Source organism: Tyto alba, unplaced genomic scaffold (assembly GCF_018691265.1).
Source record: "Tyto alba isolate M040663 unplaced genomic scaffold, T.alba_DEE_v4.0 Super-Scaffold_21, whole genome shotgun sequence".
Lineage (NCBI taxonomy): Eukaryota > Metazoa > Chordata > Aves > Strigiformes > Tytonidae > Tyto > Tyto alba.
Genome location: NW_024881295.1, coordinates 6,637,667 through 6,656,810, shown reverse-complemented (window position 1 = coordinate 6,656,810; position 19,144 = coordinate 6,637,667). Strand labels below are relative to the sequence as shown.

Here is a 19,144-nt window from a genome sequence, read left to right as displayed (position 1 = left end):
GGCAGCAGCATCACCTTAACTAGAACTGTTCCACTAGAACTTCAGCGTCCCAAAGAACAACAGTACTTTCCCAGATCCATTCACCACAAAGTTCTCTGATCACATTCCTTGGACAAAATTCACTTAATTGGATCCCTCTTGTTGCTTTTCCCTTTAGTCTTGAGCATTTCTGTAATTATTTTTTGCCTTCAACCTTGATACTTTGGCAGTATTTTGACTTATTCTCCAAAAAAGGAAGAATACTAGTGGGAAACCAGATAAATAAAAAACTCAAGAGATTACACAATATTCACAATTTTTCTCCCTGGATTCCTCTGTAGAGTGTATTCAGATTTAACTGGAAGAGTACCTGGAAAAATGATCCATAATTTTGAGACTTTTCAATATGGAACAATGAGGATAAGATGATAAAGAATATGGTAATAATGTTAAGTGATAGTTACTTATATTCTTAGATCTCACTTCAATTAGGTAAGTGAAGAAACAACAGGATCTAAAAATCAAAATCATAAACTCAACCATTAACAGACCGTGGAAACAAAGACCAAATGCTAAGTCTGTGGTTGTGGCTTTCTTAGGAGAGCCCTCATCTCCTATTGTATTAAGGCAAATAGAAGATATAATCCTATTTGTTGAATGGAACTTGCAGAAATGAATCAATTTTTTAAAAGTTCCAGCACCCACAGAATAACAACGTGGAATCACATCTACAAATAAAGGCTCCTGAACGACAAAGCAGCTACCATCCTGCAAAGCCACTATCTCTTTCCCAGAGGCATTTACTAGTATGGCGAAAACCACAGACTCAAGTCAAGAAGCAGCTTTCCACTGCTACAGTTTACAGCGCCAAGTATTAAAGTAAATCCATCTTTATGTGATTTTAGCAAGCTGAACTATAAACTGGAGTGGCAAAGGCAAGGTATACAGTTTGCGAACCACTCATTCTACACGGGCTGGAAAGAGAAGACAAGTGAAAATGGGAAATCCTTCAGCCACCCCTCTCTCTGTCCTTCCATGCTGAAAAAATCTATACTTTCGGTTAAAAAAAAAAAAAAAAACAACAGCAGATCAGGAGCCGCCAAAACCTTGTTTGTGCTACCAGCCCCTCAGGTGCACAAGAAGAGATTTTAAGCAGGCCCAGGAGTCTCTACTTTCCATCCACCAAGCCCTTCAACATTACTCCTCAAGGGGGAAGCTCTAAGCACCCCCACCCCTTCAGCACAGCTATGCCGGCCCTATTCCCGAGCCTGCACTGCGCCCGCCTCCTCACCTGTGGCGTTCGCAGAAAACACCTGCCAAAGACCCCAGAACTGAAACCTCAATCCTGACACCTACACGGGAGAAGCGGGGCCACCCGCTGCCCGCCCCCAGCCTGCTACCTGATCCATTGGGCCCAATGATGCAGCTGAACCTCATGAATGGGCCGATAACCTGCTGCCCTCGCCACGACTTGAAATCCTTCATCACCAGCAGCTTCAGGTAACCCATCCCTGCAGGAGGCGAGAAGAAACCGGAGCCGTTTGCCCGTGAACCTCCCAACTAAAATAACCCACGAGCCTATTTTACTAATTCGTCTTCCGGGGGAGGGAAAAATCCCCTCCGCGTGTGTAACCACCGCTCCCGTCAGCAGCCGCTGCCGCCCGCGCCCCCTCAACCGCCGCTCAAGCCTCGAGCCTTCAGCCACGAGGCGGGGGCGGGGCTGCCGTTCCCATCGCGACCCCGCGTGTTGTGGCCCGCGCGCGACTGCCGCCCTTCTTCAGCGCCATGAGCGGGCCGGCGCTGCAGCGGGAGCTGCGGGAGGCTGCCGCCCTGGAGCGGCGGCGGCAGCGGGAGCGGCAGCGCCAGAGCCGCATCTTCAACGCGCGAGTCCGCACCATCGGGGTGAGGGATGGTCATCGGGGGCCAAGGCCCCCCACCCCACCCACCCACCCACCCGTGGAGCGGGGGGGATGGCGTCGTGTTCTGAGGAGACCGGTCTCGAGCCGGGGCGAGCCCTAGAGCTGGCCAGAGGAGGGGGCAGCTCTGCCGGCCTGGGCGGGAGAGGCTGGGGAGCGGGGGGGAGGCGGGAGGCGGCCCCCTCAGCGCCTCGGGGGTGTCTGTGAGCACCCGTGACTCCGGGGAAGGGGAGAAACGGGAAGAAAACTTCTCATTGTGTCTCTTAAAGGGCTGAGGCGCTTTTAAAAAGTTGCTGGTGAACGTAAGTTGATACTCGCTAGGCATCGTCGACAGTTATTTTTGGCAGCTGTTGCTGGGGGGGGGAGCGGGGGAGTGTGTGTGAGAGTCTGAGGGAGAGACTTGTGTCTCATTGCTATAGGGTTCAAGAGCAAGACTTCATTTTTCTTTAACAGGACTGAAAGATCAGGACTTGTGTTTAAGTATCTGTGTAGGAGTTAAAAATGTAATATGCTTTACTATCATAGAATGCTAGCATGGTTTGAGTTGGAAGAGACTTTAAAGATCATCTTCGTTCCAACCCCCCTGCCCTGGGCAGGGCCCCCTTCCCCCCAGCCCAGGGTGCTCCCAGCCCCGTCCAACCTGGCCTTGAACCCTTCCAGGGAGGGGGCAGCCACAGCTGCTCTGGGCACCCTGGGCCAGCGTCTCACCACCCCACACAGGGAAGAATTTCTTCCTTATAGCTAATCTGAATCTTCCCTCTTGCAGTTTAAAGCCATTACTCCTCATCCTATTGTTGCACCCCCTGCTAAGGAATCCCCCACCACCTTTCCTGTAGGCCTGTTTCAAGCACTGGTAGGCTGCTATAAGGTATCCCGGGAGCCTTCTCCAGGCTGAACCCCAACTCTCTCAGCCTGTCCTCACTGGGGAGGTGTTCCAGGCCCCTGAGCATCTTTCATGGCATTGTCTGGACCCGCTTGAGCAGGTCCGTGTCTTTCCTGCACTGAGGATCCCAGAGCTTCATACAGCACTCCAGGTGGAGTGTTACTAGAGCTGAACAGAGGGGGACAATGTCCTCCCTTGACCTGCTGACCATACTTCTCTGGATGAAGCCCAGGATACGGTTGGTTTTCTGGGCTGCAAGTGCACATTGCTGGCTCATAGTCAGTTTTCCCTCCACTTTACCCCACTTTGGGGTAAGCCAGAAACTTGCAAAGTCATCTCATGCAATGTGGCGTAAACAAATAAGTGTTTTCTACCTCTCTGGGCTACCGATACTTCCCTCATCGGCTTGATTCTTACTAGAAGCTAGTATCAGTGCTGTGAGCGATTTATTGCTGAAAAGGATCTTGCAATTGGTCCCTATTTTGCATCAGGCCATGTTTTGTATATGGAATTAATTGATGTGCCTGATTTTTTCTTGGAGTGGATGTCAGGATGTGAACACCCTTCAGTCTTTGAAGATCTGTGGGCATGATTACCTCATTCTGATGGGTTTTCCCTAGTCATCTATGCATTTTGCACCCTGAATGACAGGAAATTATGCTGTATTTAATACCTATTTACAGTTTGGATGCAATAGTTCATTTAATCTTACTGTAATGTGTCCAAAGGTCCATGTTAAGATTCTGTGCGTGTGTATGGAGGAAAGAGTGCTGTGAGGTGAAGTATGTTAAAATTTTGCTTGTAAACTATTTTGATTGCTCTATGCTGATGCATATATCACGTGTAAGTGCTGTAGCATTAACAAGCATAGAACCAAATTTAGAATTGGTGAATATAAGTCCAATCTGTTGACTTAATTGGACTGGTAGAATTGCAACAGATGTCACTTTGATCCATCTTGTCCCAGGTATGGAAACGTGCCTCAAGCCAGTGGAAGGATATCTTCACCTTACCTCTGATAGTGCCTTGGATTCATTCTTGTTACTCTTATGCAAAAGTCCTCATAGTTGCAGAGCAACTATGTTCCCACTTAATGAACAGGACACCTTGTCCACCTGATACATCATCCTGACACATATGGTAGGCAACAATCTACTTAGGTAGAAGGAGCTAATAATTTTTAACAGATGTAAGGTGGATATAGTATGATAATTCAAATTTCTTCATCAGAAAACACATAATTGCTCTGTAAGATGGCTTTTCTACAGACTTAAAAATGAAACGTAAACCATAAATTCTCAGCTAATGAAATAGCATATCTTGGTGTACTTTATTGAGCAATGCTGAAATACATCATCTGATCATCTTTCCCAAATACTTTCATGGATATTTTGATTAATGTCATTCAATGTACCTTATTGATTGGCTGAACAATGACTGCTGACAGGAGGGGCTGTCCTTGTTCTTTGAAGTCAAGGCCAAGTCTAAAGCATGAAGAGTCAACAAATCTATATAGAGATATACTAGATCAGTGCTTCTGATGTGGGTTTAGCTGGGCAGCTAAACCCACACCAGTTTAGCTGGGCAGCTGTCTCTGACAAAATTTTTAAAATCAAGGTGATATTTGACTTAGACACCACAAATCCTTAGGCAGAGATTGAGTAGTTTAAAGACATGGACGTAATATACTGACTGGAAAGCAGAATGAAACAGATTTTTTTTTTCTTGATTATCACTAGTTTTATTATTACTTTGACTTCTGCATCAGTTCCCTCATCTGAGTAATTGAAAAGTAAGATACCGCTCTCTTCACTTACAGATTTAAGAATTTATCCTCAGTAAATCACTCATTCCCTAAAAGAGATCAGAGGAGTAGTCCAAATGAAAAATTACTTTCCTTTTATATATGAACATAAATACATAAATACAACTAGATTAGAAATTAGCTGCTTCAAACTGTTTGTAGTAAGGGATTTGTTATTTTAACACTTGAAAGTTAAACCTGTAGCTTTGTATGACTAGGAGTGGTCATTTTAGGGATGTATTTTTCTCAAGTGAAAGCTGTTCAAATGGGAGAGAGCTGATAGCATAACTGAATTTGCACACACAAGTCAATACATTGATTAATCTGTATTATTGCCAAAAACTACTAATGAAGTTGTATTGAATTTCTTTTAACAGTATTTCCTATAGTTGTACCGAAAGCTTGATTTCCTAAATGGGACCTTTGAATGAGTTAACTTTTAATGCCCACGACACCATTGGGTTTGGACAATGATACCCTGTAGAATTCTTATGGTTTCATCCTTGCTTACAGATTTACCTCTTTGCCTGATTGGTATAGTCAGTAGTCCTTTACAGCATTAACAATGTGTATTTTCAGCCATGGTCTGTTTAGGTTTTACTGTCTTGATCTGAGTAGGTCTTAGGCAAAGGTTTAGCTGGATTCTTGAAGGACCGTCATTGTTTTTTGACAAATCTTTTAAAGACATTAAGTGACTTCATCAGTAAAAAAATTTAAAAAAAATTAAAAATCCAGTTTTCTACTTATTAATTTCCTACCTTCTGTTGATAAATATAGGACCTGATTCTTTTGCCTGAAATGTAGGTGGCTGCTACCGTTTGATGATGTGCCTTAGGGTATAATGCTTTGCTCAGGTATCACTCTCCAAGGATGTCAATATACTGTACCATATTTGTCAGCTCATCTACGTCATTGTAGATGTCTACATGTGTCTCAAGTGGCACCTAATATTGCATTTTGGCAGCTACACGAATGCCGCTCTTATCAGATAAGACTGGAAAATTTCGTTCTTACCCTCATTGTTTCTTCAGTGCACTTTTAGTGAACCTTTTTTTTTTTTCCAAATCTGAATTATTACAACTCCCTGTCATCCTGACTGTCAAAATACTTACCTGATTTATAAATGAAAGCAGAACAACAAGAAAAAGTAATGATAGCTTTAATGGGGAAAATACATACTGTGTAATGCAGCTTAAAATGTTTATAGCTCCATATATCATGTAAATGTGGTGTTTTGTTCTGATTCAGTGCAAGAATATACCTATCATTACTAAACCGAAGCAAACACAGAATTTCTGTTTCTGGATTTTCTTTTTATGTTATCTACATTAAATAGTGATGTGTATGTAGTCTGCTGGTAGTGGTTTTTATATGTATCTTGTACCACTGTGAATCAATGTAGCTTGACAATGCCTGGTTTTAATCATTCAAACATAGTATCTCTTAAAGAGCTGTTTTTATTTCATTTTAATAGGTTGATAAAGATGCATTGGACACCCAGGTCAAGGATAGAAAAATTCAAGAAGCAGCTGAAAAAGCACGAAATGAAGAACTTGGTATATTCATAGATACTATGATATTTCTGTGAAGAGTTAAACGTAATCTGCCATCTGCTTCCTGCTTGCTTTTTCCCTTTGTGTATTTCAAATCGCCATATTTATTACCAAATGGAGCCTATCTCCTTGAATCTTGCCTTATAGTTCTATGTAGCAATCAAGATATATATAAGCACAATTGCAGGCTTTTCTCTAAATTCAGACATACGAACTGAATACTGTAATGCGTAGTCTTATTTATGTTCATACATTTGCGTTGGTATGGCATGTGTTTTCCTCAGTATCTTAAGATTTATATTGCCATGATTAAACTGGTATACATTTCTTAATAGGCCAGAATTTTCAGTGTTTTCTTTTAATAAATGTTGACAAATAACATTGTTTAGAGACCTGAAAATACAGGAGCATTTTAAAAATCTTAATTACTTAATACTGTTCTTTCCAGAACAGTAGTGGCAAATTTGTTTGATTGCTTTTTTGTAGAGTAAGCCTATGTTCTGTCTGGCCATTCTTCAATAGAATGTATAAATTCTATAGAATCCTCTATAGATTACTATAGCTAGAAGCACAAGTCATGTACAACAGGACTGTAAGTTGGAGCCATTGCTGAATTAGAACATGTAGCTACACAAATACTTCATCCGTGTCCCCTGACCTCAAAACCCTTTGTGGCCCTCTGTGTTTGGAATGCTTTCTTGTGTCATCCTGTGAAAAGGTTCCACAGACTGAGCAATCTGTGGGTTTCGGGAAGTGCTAGAATGGAGCTGCCAACTTCCATGCTGTGCTACGGCTGCTTGTGATTCTCCTGGCAGAATACCTGTCAGACTCTGACTCCTAGTAAACTGCCAGAAGCAATGTGTAGCCTGGAAACAGAGGAAATTATTTCTTCTTGTGAATGATATTTAAATGGCTAGTTTTGGTGGGGTTTTTTTGTTGTTTGGTTGGTTTTCTTCAAATCAACTACAGCATTTTGGTTAAACAGGCAAGAGCGATTAAGCTCTTCAAAAACTGTTAATGCCAGGCAGTTATTTTAGTGCTATGGTGAGAAAAACCTTGTGAACTATGAAACAACTATCTATGTTCCTTTAATTGGGAGCTCAGTCTTTGTTTGTTTCTTAATAAGCAACTTAAGGTATTTCAGTTGTAACTGTAAACTAATAGTAAATGGAAGAATTAGGATACAGTACATATTATATGTTGCTGCAAGTTTTAATCAAATGAAACCTCATAGTTCTAGAAGTGTTTATTATTGCCTTTGTTTCACATGCATATATTTCATTGCAACATAATAAGAGAATTCACACCTGAAAAACTGATAAATACTACTAACATCAGAGTTTTTGCTGGGCTGGTACTCATGGATCAAATTCTCTTTCCTAAGTTATAAAAGTTTGAAGGCTTCTATTTATTCCTCTTCAGAATATTATTTTCCATCTTATATGTGCACTTCCATGACACATGCACTTCTGAGAGTTGTATTTTCATTGTGTTCATTTTTCTCTAGCTAATGAAATGAAGCGAAATGACAAGATCATGTGTATGTTAGAACGACAACAGAAAAATTATATCAGAAACATAAATAAGGCTATCACTGAATTTCAGAAGAATTTTCAGAAGCCAGAAACAAGACGTGAATTTGACCTATCTGATCCACAAGCTCTAAAGAAGGATAGACCTGCTCGGGTTTCAGACAATGATCCTCAGTGTACTGTATCTGGCTTGCAGAAGTTTATGGGTGAAGACTTGAACTATGATCAGAGAATGAAATTTCAAAAGGAGCAGATAAGAGAGTGGTCCCTTCAGCAACAGAGAGACTGGAAGAATGCATTAGCTGATCAAAAATTTACAGGTAATAAAAGAAGATAATGAGGTTTTAATCTGCTTTTTCTGAAATTCTGAGGTATCTGACAGAAGTATGGTATAGCCCATTATGTCAGTTTGACATAGCAGTATTGTAGTATATTCAGTATTTAACACTTAGAAATACTGCAGCAGTTTTTACGTTACAAGCTGTAATGTATTCAATATCTCACTTAAGAAATCTATATTTAACACCATGTAATGATTGTGATATTACCAATGTTTAATTTCTGGTTTTCGCATTCAATGAAGTATCAAACCATTCTGAAAAGCTACCTGTGTTTTGCATGCTAGATGGTATATTTACTTCATCAGACCCAATTGTCCAATGTTTACTGTTCTAGAGCACAAAAAATAGTACTGGTTTTTCTTTTCTAGTTTGTCATGAAACATTTTTGCTTCAGTACTTAACATACTTTTTCATTTTAAATTTGTCTAATTGTTAAGACAAGATGGATTACATAATAAACTGATTTCATGAGTCACCTGAAATTCCAAGATGGAAAGCTTCGGTGGTAGGATTTGGAAATAGTAATTCAGCTTACTGTATCAGTATCTCCTCTGTCTGTCTGCCTGTCTGTCTTTCTGTCTTCTAGTGGCTTACTCATGGCACATCATGAATATTGACTAAATTTAATTTTAATCTAATTTAGATTATCTTCATGACAAGAATAGGATTGAACTTGACCAAAAGACTATGGAGCAACAACGAAAAGAAGAAGAAAACAGGCGTGCTGTTTGTGCAGCTACTAAAGACTTCAATAGAGCCCAGGTAAATTTAGTATTAAGTTGGTGGGTTTTTAAAAAAAGTGGAGAGACAGAAGGCAAAGATGATGTGCAAAAGTACGATGAGTAATGAAGTTTTCACAGAGGTTTCCTAGCAGCTAACTTTCAAGGTTGTTTCAGTAATTGAAAGATAGGATTTATTCACTTTGTCCTCTCCAAGGATCTAGCTATCCTCTATCTAGTTACCCTCTGTCAAAATTTTCCCTCCTGGTTCTCAGCTTGCTGACCAGAGGGCAGCAAAACCCACCAATCTCTCAGAAACTTTTAGTTTGTAGATGGGTATATCCAGAGCCTCCCATGCTTCCTTCTGGTTTTATACCAGTCGACAGATAGTCTTAGCTGTGTCTGCCTGGTTTTCTTTTTGTTGTGTGGAAATATTACTAACTTTTTGTCTTTATAGCTTATGTTAATTCCCCACAAGCACTGGTTTTGGCACTTTGGCTGCTTCCTTGTCATTTATATACTGAGGTTGTTTACCAAGCAAATTTTGGAACCTATGGAAAGATGTCATAAACCTTTCTCTGTCTGTCTTAGTATCATTATTTGTCATGCTCCAGTTCTTTATTTTACTGCACAGATTCTTTATTCCTGTTCAGCTTCTATGTACAGCTTAAAGGGCTATAGTTTGGTTAAACTATATTTGGTGTGACTTAGCTTTAAATTTATTTAGTCATATCAAAATAAGCCCCATTAAAATTACCTACACCAAGGATGGTATCTTTTGGTTTAAGTGTGTAAGTGTGCACTTTGTGTACTCTTTGTGTAAGTGTTGCTTGAGCTTTTCAGGGCACATTTGGCATATAATTTTGTTTATTGATAGCCCAAGATAATTACAAAAGCTTTTGCTGCTTGAAGGCATGGCTACTGAACAGTGTATGAACAGCCGGAAAAGTACCCCAAGTGGCTAGTGCACTTAGGGTAGCAGTAGTATCCCAAATACTTGTTGTCATACCAATTGATTCCATGTAAAAGTTCCTAAATTTGTGACAGCATTTGGGAATGGAGTGGGAGGTTTGTGTGTGCTGTGGTTTTTAATGTTTGGGCATATACATTCTACTCAACTGGTGTGTATATTAAATATATTAAAAAAGTCTTGCTCTTTATCTTTTCTAACACAAGAGTATGATAATGGAGGTTGGGGCAACAGCCTGTTCTTAGTTCTTACTGTCCCTTGCTATGTTGTATAGATTGAGTTACAGCTTGCAACTCTTTTTCTTCCTGAGGTAGGTAAAGTTGTTTTGTTTTTTGTTTTTTTTTTTTTTAAACATAATACTGTTTTCAGCTTTTCCTTTTTTTTTTTTTTTTTTGCTGAATAGTTGAGAAAAGCTCTTCTTTTTCCCTGAAATTATGTCCTGCCATGATTGCTGCTTTTCTTTATTAACCATGCAAGCCAGGGGTTTCAGATTTCCAGGCCTTTCAGTGATGTTATCTTTAAGAGAAAACTGTGTTACAGGGGGATTTTCTATACATCTTTTTCCCAAGAGAGAAAACTAGGCATTCAGCCTGAGAATTAACTTCACAGAAGAAATCTCTGTATCTGACCTCAAATGTATTGAGCAGGAGTCTCCAGAAGTTTCAGCATTCTGAGCAGCTGGTTTGAGGACCTAAGCCTCTTGAGAGTGCAGTCTCACACTGCATTTTGCTCTACACACACTTGTTCTACTTGTCAGTGTCTGATAAAAGAGGAAATCCTTTTTCCTGTTGCCCAGGTTTCTTTCATTTTTTTTTCTGCCGTGTGTCTTGAAGTCAGTCTAATGATCATGAAGATGCAGGATGTGTGAGATCATTTCTCAAATCCAAAAAAACCAAACTCTGGTCTAGAATGAGTAACTGCTAGATCTGACTGGGAGGGGTAAATCCACAGTTGGAGGTGGCAGCAAAGGAAGGGAGAAGGTAAACCCACCCTTTCTAAGGCAACCTTCAGCTATTGTAATTTGGATAAAGTATTATGTGGGAATGCATCTTCAGAGAGGAATAAATTTCCTAGAATTTGTCTTGGGATCAATCACTATTTCCATGGCCATCATCTGTAGTCCTTACGGTTGCCAGTATATTTAGGGGATGTAAAGAATATATTTTTTAATTGTTTTTTTTAAACCAAACCCAAATGAAAAAACAACATAAAAGCAGCAAATCATGTATTCCAGTCTTCTAGTCAATTAGTAAAGAATCCCAGCAGATGACTGAAGGTAGGGTATCTCAGTTCTTCAGAGCCTGCTTCATTACAAGATTTGATGTTGCTGCCTGCTGTGACAGTGGTTCAGCTTCCTACACTTTCCATAATACCATTGCCAATAACTTTATTGCTGAGAAGCTTATTGCTCATCGTTCTTTTTGTTGTTCTGGAGTTAATTAGCAGGGCAATGAATCGATTATATGTTTGGTACCATATTTCCCAGTGGTGAAGGATCCCGTACTGTAAACATTTTAAGTGTGTATAGATAGTGTCTAGGAAATTAATGTTATCTTTCCTCTCACATTTTCTTTTACCTAAGTATGTGTTAACCAGGGACACCAATATTGCTTTTGTCCTTGGTATAAGAGCTTCTGCTAGCTTAAGATGTCAGTTATTCTTGCTGAACTCATTCATGCTTAAGTAGTAATCATTTTAATTTGTCAAGACAGATTACAGAGATGAAGGCTACCTGGAGTCCTGAATAAAATATATATTTTTCTCTTCTTTTAATGTGATTGTGATTCCATAGCAGAATCTTACTGTTGCAGTAAGAGGTTCCTTACTAAGGATAGTAACACTTGGGAATGCCCAGTTTAGCAGTAGAGTGATAGATACATTTCTTGAAACAGAAAGTCTTCTAGTTTTATATAGCACAGGACTTGAATCCTTTCCAAGACCCTTTGTAGGTAATGCTAAGAAAATGAGAGGATGTGATTACAGAGGGTCTCTAGTGACCTTATATTTATAGATTTGTTAACAATCTTATAGACCTTATGTAGTTGGAATTTTTTCCTGGGCATACTACAGCTGCTTGATAGCTTTCCTGATAATGTTGTTATAATGGACATTTCATGGCATTATTCTAGTTCCTTGTTGACTCAACATTGTGATGTTACTAACACATTCAGAGCCAGCAGCTGCTTCAGAGAAACAGCTTTTCAGGCTTTGAGTAAGTTATGTATTTGCATTAACCGTGGAGCCTTTTTTTTTCACCTGAAATGAAATATTCGAGTGCCTAAATGTAGAAGAATGGTAACTTTTTATCGTTCTTTGAAGTGTGCTGTGCAAATATCTTTTATGACCTACATTCTATTCTTGATATTCAGAATCATCAATATTTCAACATTTTAACCACATTTTCAGGCATGAGGAAACAGTGCACATACTGATTTCTAACAGACCTTACAATGCAGAAGTTCCTAGCTTTAATGTGCTGGATGTGCAGTTGTCTACTATGAGAGAAGTATCTGTATAACACAGTAAAAGTAATTGTATTTACTATACAGATCAATAATATTTCTTTCACAAGTTCCTAAGACCCTGGATAGGTCACTCTGGTCATCTGTGGGCTTTCTGACCTAGTGATAACAACTTCAGAAGCTGCGCGTTCCTGTAGTCCTCTATTGGCAGCAGTTAGTTCCTCACACACTCAAAACTTGGTGTTATTCTAAACTTGTGAAGTCCTGGCCTCGTAATGCTTCTATGTGTGTTTCTTCTTTTGCTTTATGACTTGAATCATCAGCAAAAGGAAGCTTTTAGTAGTAGGGAAGATAGATAGATAATATTGGATCACAAATAAAAATAAATGAAGGAGAGTGTATTTGTGCACCTGTTTTTTTCCATGCTAGATCAATGAATTATGTTTTATTAGGGATTTGACTTGATAGGTGAAATCTGATACATTTTCCGAGTTTTAAATCCTTCATTTGCAATGTCATTAATCATTGCATGGTAGTGCTACATGCATGGCTATGCACAGAGCTGGGAGTTTCCTCCGGTAAGATTCCCAGGCAGCTCAGAAATTTTAGGCTCTCCCTCTTACTGAAAAGGTTACGGTTACAAGTTCTAAGTGTTTTTTTTGGATCTGTTGCTAGATCACAGTAGAATGACATTAATAAAGTGATCTAAATAAAAGTTACACATTCTAAGCTTCAATGATTCTTCATTACAGGCCAGTAATTATGTGAGGTGCATCCAAAATTACTTTTTGTTAAATGAGATTTACTCTTGAGCATTTTCAGAACTAAAAAGTAATTGCTCATTTCACAGTATTAATAAGCTAAAAGTATATACACAGATATTCTTGTTCAGTGTCCCAAAAACATCAGATGACTGAAAGTCTTTGGGTTTTTTGTTTTCTTTTTCCTTGGAAACTGTAACGTCGTAGTTCCTCTCAAATTATTATTGACTCTTCTGGAGGAAAAAAAAACTTCAGGGAACACATTTTGGATTAAAAAAATTGCTTTAAACTTCTGGTAAAATTTGTAGTCACTGACTTAAGTGAGATGAAAAAGTGGCCTTTAGTTTCCAACATGTTATTGCATGTTATGATGGCAGAGCCAGTAATTACTAGATTGGAGATTGATGTTTTGCCACTTCAAATTTTATTTGCTTGAGTTTTCCCATTTGTCTAAAAGTAGACATTTTTTTTCTTGCTCTAGAGTACAGTGTATGTTCCTATTAGATAGCTGGTAAGTATTTTTAAACATGAGGTTTTCTGCATCATCTACGTTGAATTGTGGCTTAGCTAATTTGTAATTCTAGAAAAATGAATTTGTGTTTTAGTAGTTTGTTTGCACATCACATAATTTTGTTATTTTAATGAAAACCACAAGGCTGCTTTCAGCCATGGAATATATCAATCTAGGATAGTATTATTTGTTATTTCTTCTTCTGTCTGATCCCTGACAGGTTGTATTTGCTTCTATTGCTTGGAGCAAATAGAAGTTGTTCTTTTTATATATATATAGTCTCCAGGCTTGATGCCTGGGAGAACTGCTGTCATCCAAACTTGAAGTCAACAAGTATCAATGTAGAGGTAAACCCAGGTTATCAGTCTTCTCTGGTGCCATGGATCACTGTGCTTACTGACTTAGTATTCTTCTCCATGAGATTTGCAAAGGGACAGGTTCCCACACTTGTGTCTAGATAATCCTGTCATTCTCAGTTGTTTATATCTTCTAGTTGCTCTGCCTGCTAATTTCAACTTCATCTTATATGCCACAGAAGACTGTTTTACCTGCTCTGAATTTTTTCATGCACAACCTTTCATTTTTCATTTGTCCTCATCCACTTTCTAAACATGTGTGTGCCAACCAGTGAACTTCTAATTGGCAAGAAAAGTACAGAGCTGCTCTACTTAACTTGTAAAGTGAATATTCTCAAGCCAGTGATTTTTGAACAGAGCATGAGACAATCCTGGACAAGCTGGAGAGATGGGTATCCATTGGTCTGTTGCAGTCAATATATAGATGAAGATACATATGTGAGAGACGGGTCTGGCAACTTGTGCTCTTTGTGCTCTAGCAGGGAGATTACCTACCTGTCCTCTGTCCAGATGGAAGCCGGCGCTGTGCACTGTTCCAGATGGCTTAGTGTACACATTACAGAAGAATGAGACAGGACTAGAAATGGATGATGCATAGCATTATCTTTCTACTTTGAATTAGTTTACTTAGTCTAATTCTTATTTGGAAGGTTATTATTTAAAGTAAAATCATCATACTAGATTTTTGGAGTTTTGTAAGGGGGAAGATTTCCTCTGAAAAGGAGACTGACCTTATAGTGGACACTAGGAACAATGATTTCCATAGGAAATGCATATTATGATTTCTAATACTACAGATACATTCACATAATATGATTAGAGTTTGTATTTTGCATCAGCAAAGGGAACATATTCGAGGCTGCGTCTGCACACTTAACAGGCATCTCCCGTCTGTTTGCTTATTTGAGTGCTTAATCATGTTCTCCACATAGATTGAATATGTAATATATATCAAGACTAGTGATTAAAGATTGTAAGTTTTTTATCACAAATTTCTTCCATGTTGTGTCTGGCTTCCAGGTATCAACTGGTGTTTGCTTGTGGATAAATGTGAAATTTTTTATTTCATTCTGGCTTTCCTTATAAAACAAAATTATTTTTCCCCAGATTACTTGCTGTATGTGATCTGACAACATTAAGGGAATGTATACCATTAGATTTTCAATCTTAGCCAGTAGGACCATGATCACAATATGTGTATGTGATCCTGTTGGCAACTGTATGCAAGTTGGAAAGAAATCTGTTATGATGTGCTAACTTGGTTGCATCCCTTAGTTAATATTTTTCTCTTGGAAAATCTATCAGTTCTCTCCTTTCACTGAATTTAGGCTGCTGAACTAGCTGAGAGAAAGAAGTTGGAAAAGTGTAAAAAGATGAAAGATGACATGGATGAAATTTCCAGCCTCCTTCAAGGAGACTTACTTTCTGAAAACCCTGAACAAGCAGTCAGTTCCTTTGGTAGACATCGTGTGATCCCAGATCGATGGAAGGGAATGAATCAGGATCAGCTGATGGCAATCCGGTACTCTCAACAGCAACAAGTTCTGGAGAAACTGGTATTTAAACTTATGGGCATATTCTTTATCCCTGGTTGTTAATAATATTGTAGACAATGTTTGTAGAAGCAAATATTATTGTTTGCCCTGCACATCCCACTGTAGGACTGTGTTTTCCCTTGATCTGAATTTTACCCAAACTTTAATAAACCAAACCAAACACAGTGTTGTGGAAGCAGCTGGGAAATGTCATGGAGCAGCAGGAGTGGGCTGGAGCCCTGGAATGGGACTGGGAGGAAGATTGCTGTGGAGCACAAGGCCAAGGGGCCTGGGGGATGGTCCGTGGTGGCCCAGCTGAGGAGCAAGGTCCTGCACGGCCCAAGACCTGGGCTTCATGGTGCTGTTTAGGGATTGTGACTGCACAAGCTGTCTGCAAGTGATGAGCAGGAGTGGGCTGTTCCATAGGGGAAGAAGATCCAGGAGCTGAGGGTGAGAGCAGGGCAGGCTGGAGTCGGGTTCTCATGCTCAAGGGGCTTAAAGCAAGACAAATAGAACAGGTCCAGTGATCCTGCTTAGGCATATTGCATAGTCTTAAAAGTTCATGAATGGAACAGAATTTTCTTTCAACCATCCCACAAAACTGAGCCATGCTCTGGGATAGAGTTACAACAGCATAAATATTGCTAGTAATTGCTGCTCTAAAGGGGTATGGAAGCAGGCAGTCAAAATGAAGAAATCTACCCTTCCTACGCAGTGAGGAGTGTATAGGCCTAGCTATTGCGAAATAGGAAGCTACTTACCTCATTCAGTGCAGAGGCTGGATTCATAACAGCTAATGAATAGCTGTTCAATTTTATTTTTTAATCCCTGATATACCATATGCTACACTGTCATATCTACAGCTGTTATTAAAGCTGAAGATAGAATTGTCCTTTTCCTGGCTCTCCTTTGACCCTAGAGTGAACCCATTCAAGCAGTTAAGCTGGCAGAAATGAGGCCCAGCAGAAAAGTGAGGGTTTTTTGCAGGCCTGGTTTCTTGAACCAGTTCAATGTGATGCCACATGAGAAGTGAGGAAATCATAACATAACAGGGGCAGAGGGAAAACAGTTTGGGTCTACTCATCTGATATTGGTGGCTCAGTTATTCCACTGAGTTAGCTGTATTATAAGCCATAGCCCTATCTACTGACTTCTGACCTCAAGAAGTTACAATTCTTACTAATGGGAACTTAAAAAAAAAAAAAAAAAAAAAAAAAAAAATCTGTCTTCCTGTTCTGGCTTTTCAGAGAGCTAATATGTCAGCGAGAAGTAGTAATCTACTGATTAACTTACTTCTGCCAGGCAGCAAATCCTAAATTTCTTACGTTGTGCAGGGGTAGGAGTCTGTCTTGCTCCGTGGAAAAGGGTAGGTTTCTCATCTGCAGTATCTGACTTCGGCCTGATGCATGGGCCCCTACCTAGTTTGGAAATGCTTACTTTTTCTCCCTATTTCAAATGCTACCCCTAGTGTTCAGTAAAGGCAAGCAAGTTTGTTTGGATGAATTTAGCAAACAGACTTTATGTAGGCTATTTTGTCACTGAACAAAGAGAAACTGGAGCATTTTTTTCACTCCTGTAGAGACTAAAAGAGGAAGAACACCGAAGAGATGCTGAGTGGGACAGGCAAAGTATACAGGCTGCAAGAGCGCAGTTGATTTTAGAGCGGCATCAGCAACGACAGAATCGGGAACGCCGCCGAGCTTTAGATAATGTAAACGCCGAGCTATCTCGGGAGCAGAAATCAAAGTAAGTACCAAAAGCATATTCTTCATTTCAAATAAAACTCTTTACCATTATCACAATAGCTTGGCTTTCAAAGAGCTTTTAAACTTGTGTTGTTTGTTACTTCTTTAATCCAATCATTACAAGTTTATACTTCTAAAAAAAAAATCGACAAATGAGCTTAAGTGTGTTTTTCAGTACTATTTAAACAATCTTCAAAAAGTAGCTTATGATGGTTACTGACTTACATGTATGAATTAGTAGCTGGAATTCTTACAAGCCTTCCACTGACAACAGATAATTTATATAGATAGAAAAATAGAGAATAAATACAATTAAATATGCAGAAAATTATATTGGGTATAAAACAGTACATGTTTGTTCAATTTAACTTAGTTTTCTGAAACAAAAAAGGATGGGTATCAGAAGAAGTACCAGTTTCTGATAGTTCAGAGTTAAGCTAGTGGCACAAATGGAGTGTTTCTATTATGTATGACAAAACTAGATGATGATTCTTCAGCTAACCACTGGACATGTCTTGGTTGACAAGTCTTGTGTCTGCTCTAATGGGAAAGGAGGAAGTTAATATGTGAAGGAAAGAAAAAAATCAAACCAAGTGATAGTGTTCTATTATTTCAGCCTTCTTTTTTTTCTTTTTTTCTTCTTTTTTTAATCATGCATGCATACATACATTTTGCAAAAGAATTTCCAGTACCTGATGCTTTCCTATTTTGAAAGCAAAAATTCGTAATTGTGTTAATTTAGTTTTTCACTGTGGCATATTTAGAAGGTTATTTTAGGGTGAAAAAAAAAAGTTTGCTATATTGAGACATGGCATACATTTTGGAGAAAAAGTTAGTTCTAGTTATATTAAATTCAATTTATAATAATTAAGAATTTTATGAGCATTTATGAGTGTTTATGCATTAGATCTTCTTTAGGTTTCTGAGGTTACTTCTATTACCATGAGAAAACATTTAATAACTGCATTTTTTTATTTATTGCTAGGAATATTTATCTTAAAGAAGAAGAATATTCAAATATTCCAACAAGCCAGTATTATGCACAGTTTAATACAACCAGCCGATGACATTCTGCATAAATCAACCTGAAATATACAGAAGTATGTAGACATATTAAAATTTTCAGTAGAGCAATCCTGTGTTTCGATATTTTTATCTGTTTCCTACCCTGTTCAAACAGTGCACTCAAACTAAAGGACAGTTTGCTAGTCCACGTCTGTTCTAAGAAGAGGAAAACACTGTAAGAATTTTTAAAGTTGATTGTTTTTCTAAAAAGTAAGTATTAGTAGAGTCAATAGTAGGTTGTTTGACTATTGTGTCTTAGGCTTAACTGTAATACTTACATTATCCATGCCTTTAGGAATCAATTTCTGGAAAGGAATTACAATTTAAAATATAATACTACGTTATGCAACTTGGTCAGAGGGGAATGCTGACTGACATAGATCACAAGTGATGCACACTTAGCAGATTCTATGGGAGGGAAGAAAGATGACCTAGGCAGAAAGTTGTGGTTTTGTTTGTTTGTTGTTTGTTTTTGTTTGGTGTTTTTGTCAGGTTTGTTTTTTTTGGGTGGGGCGGCGGGGAGAGGGGGTTAAAGCAAAAAAAGCAGCCAGTCACAAAAGCAAGCAAAGAGGAAGAAATGGACAAGTTGGTCAGAAATACTGGTTTTATTTCCTGAATAGTAGGAATAAGAAGGGAAGTTTTCCGTAGTTACTGAGGTGATTATATCATTGAGGCATGGCACAGAAATTGAATATGTGTTATAGTAAGTGGGAAGAAGTATGGGGGAAAGCATTCCTACATACACCATCACTCATTAGAAATAACAGAGCAAATTTAAGGGCAATGTGCCTCTAAAGGAGAGTGTAGGGAGAGTTTACAGATGTGATGGAAGACGGGAAAAAGCAGTCATGTACCAAACAAAATCAAGGAGAAAAATCTCAGCTTGTGCAAGGTAATTCAGGGAAACAGTTTGCTTCCTGTCTTTATGGTTGCAGAATTGACTTATCAATGGAAGAGCCAATCAATGATATTGTCCTGGTTTGAGTGAGTGGTGGAGTTTTTTTGGTGGCAG

The 19,144-nt window shown here is 38.9% G+C and overlaps 2 protein-coding genes across 2 annotated transcripts in view; one reads left to right on the top strand and one right to left on the bottom strand.

Annotated features, from left to right (window-relative positions):
* SMC1B (structural maintenance of chromosomes 1B) overlaps positions 1-1,515 on the bottom strand; it is a 35,479-nt gene extending 33,964 nt beyond the window's left edge. The window contains exon 1 of the mRNA XM_032986198.2: positions 1,380-1,515. Coding sequence (XP_032842089.2) covers positions 1,380-1,488 — 109 coding nt within the window. The 5' untranslated portion in view covers positions 1,489-1,515. The remainder of the gene's footprint in view (positions 1-1,379) is intronic.
* A 245-nt stretch (positions 1,516-1,760) lies between these two features.
* Positions 1,761-18,201, top strand: RIBC2 (RIB43A domain with coiled-coils 2). Its single transcript, XM_042795413.1, has 7 exons — positions 1,761-1,881; positions 6,057-6,138; positions 7,643-7,987; positions 8,652-8,770; positions 15,116-15,343; positions 16,902-17,068; positions 18,053-18,201. The coding sequence occupies exons 1-7, from the start codon at positions 1,765-1,767 to the stop codon at positions 18,132-18,134; spliced, it is 1,140 nt and encodes a 379-aa protein (XP_042651347.1). The 5' UTR covers positions 1,761-1,764; the 3' UTR covers positions 18,135-18,201.
* Positions 18,202-19,144: the final 943 nt, after the last annotated feature.